The sequence below is a fragment of the Sardina pilchardus genome, chromosome 23, assembly GCF_963854185.1.
Source record: "Sardina pilchardus chromosome 23, fSarPil1.1, whole genome shotgun sequence".
Classification (NCBI taxonomy): domain Eukaryota; kingdom Metazoa; phylum Chordata; class Actinopteri; order Clupeiformes; family Clupeidae; genus Sardina; species Sardina pilchardus.
The window spans coordinates 24968000-24970322 of record NC_085016.1 but is presented as its reverse complement, the minus strand read 5'-3'; the positions used below and the strand labels follow the sequence as shown (position 1 = coordinate 24970322).

At 48.3% G+C, this 2323-nt stretch overlaps 1 protein-coding gene across 1 annotated transcript in view; it reads left to right on the top strand.

Annotated features, from left to right (window-relative positions):
- Positions 1–1126, top strand: part of zranb3 (zinc finger, RAN-binding domain containing 3) — a 68337-nt gene extending 67211 nt beyond the window's left edge. Inside the window, exon 19 of the mRNA XM_062527573.1 lies at positions 72–1126. Within this exon, the coding sequence (XP_062383557.1) occupies positions 72–170 (99 nt within the window). The 3' untranslated portion in view covers positions 171–1126. The remainder of the gene's footprint in view (positions 1–71) is intronic.
- The last annotated feature ends 1197 nt before the right edge of the window (positions 1127–2323 follow it).

Genomic DNA, 2323 nt, shown 5'->3' with positions numbered 1-2323 from the left:
GTGTGTGTGTGTGTGTGTGTGTGTGTGTGTGTGTGTGTGTGTGTGTGTGTGTGTGTGTGTGTGCTGGACAGCGCACCACCCAGCAGGCCAGAGAGCGAAGCCACATGAAGAGAGGCCGGGCAGCGCTGAAGGTGTCGTCAGACATCAGCCGTTTCCTCGTCAGGAAGTAAACCTCACAACTCCTCCTCTCTCGGACACCGCTGCCACCAAGACGAGGAGCAGAGAGGAAACCTTTGCGTGTGTGTGTGTGTGTGTGTGTGTGTGTGTGGGACTGTGTGGGACTGTGAAGATGAAGGAAAAAAACAAACTGCACCCTGAGATCCACTTGAGATGCACTTGAAATCCACTTGAGATCCACTTGAGATCTACATGAGATGCACTTGATGTTTACCTGAGATCCACCTGAGATCCACCTGATGTCCATCTGTGACCCACCTAAGATCCACATGAGATGCACTTGATGTTTACCTGAGATCCACCTGAGATCCACCTGATGTCCATCTGTGACCCACCTAAGATCCACCTGGCTGTGACCTATTTGAGATCCACCTGAGATGAACTTGATGTTCACCTGAGATCCACCTGGCTGTGACCCACCTTAGATCCACCTGAGATCCACCTTGTGACACTTACTGGCGATGCTCCTGCTGCCCTCTCCTCCTCCTCCTCTGCTTCTGTTTCCATTACAAAAACAAATACACACACACTTTTTATGAACTCCGAGCTGAAACTCGGCTTGCCTCACGCACACGCACACACACACACACACACACACACACACACACACACACATACACACACACACACACACATCCACTCACCAAGTTTGTGGTTTTATTTCGCTGAGTACTTTTATCTATTCTAGCATCTACTATCTAAGACGGTACTAGCTGCTGTCTAGCTTTTAATATGAATACAGTATTAACTCTACTCAACTATTCTATTCGCTGGATCAAGTGTGTGAGACGAGTGTGTGATCCTCTGGCAGGAGGCGCTCACGGGCAGCCGAGGATTCTGGGAGGAACGCGGGGAGCACGGGAATCGGGGCTGTGTGATGCGTTCGTTTCCGCGGTTACTGAGACTGTTGGCGCTGCTGCTATTTTAACTTGGCAAACTTTGTGTGTGTGTGGAAGGGGTGTGTGTGGGGGGGGGGGGGGTGGGAGGGGGGATTTTAGAAAGTGATAAAGCCTCACATCTCTACGGAAATCACAAACTCAAACGCGCTCTCCTCTCCTAACGCCGCTGCAGCCGGCAGCGGAGAGTGGAAGCGAACGCGAATCGAAGCGCGGCGAGGAGAGGTGCGGAGAGGAGAGGTGCGGCATCCCCTGGCGCCGCCGCCACGTCTGATGACTTGATTTGGGGGAATGAAAGCGGATAACTGGAGTTGACTGAAATAAACAAAAATTTGAGTGATGTTGAATATTTGAGCGGCCTTTGTTGTGTAGTGCTTTTCCTGGAGCTAGTTATCTCCTTGAGCTTGTTGAGGTGCTTTGGTGTCGGGGGTAATGATTTGGCAATGATCTGACTCTAATCACAGACAGAAGGGGGGGAGGGGGGGAGAAAGTGTCCGTTTCCATTGAGGAAGATTAAAGCCGCCTTTGGCTGGCATTTCAGTGCTTTGTATTGATGCAGACCTTAAGTTATATCAATCCATCTTTTGACTGCGCCGGTTTCTCTCCTCAGACAAAGCAACTCAATAAAAGCAGACAGCGGGGAGGAAGTGGGATGGGTTACTATGGTAACAGAGCTGAGCGATAAGCAGTGAGAATATTGAAGCCTTAACAGTGTTTTTTTTTTTTTGCTGTTTATAGTAATGCTGCAGGACAAATCAACAGCATCAATCGCTCAGCTCTTGAAAAGTCTACTAGCAGTTAAGTCTGTTTCACAGTTCTTGTGTTCACTGACTGCCAACCTGTCCTCAAAGCAGTCTCATTCTCACTGAATAAAAAAAAAAAAATGAAAATAAATGGATCTTTTTTCTGGGGTCCCTCACCAACTGAAATGGACTTGCAAGGACAGTAAAAACTGAACTGGATACACACACACACACACACACACACACACAGAGAGACACGCTGCCCCCCCTGAATATTAGCACTTTAGAAGTTGATGACTCAGTCTCTACACGTTCTAAAAAATGCACCGCCCTGCAATAAACACCCGAATGTATTATAAAAGCAATTATCAGCAGTAGCAACAGCAGCAGCAAACGTATTAAGGCTCCAGTTTCCCCACAGAGCTCCCCATTCACGTCCACTTCTATATCTCGGGACTTTATTTCCCTCTTGTTTGTGTGTGTGTGTGTGTATGTGTGTTTGTGTGT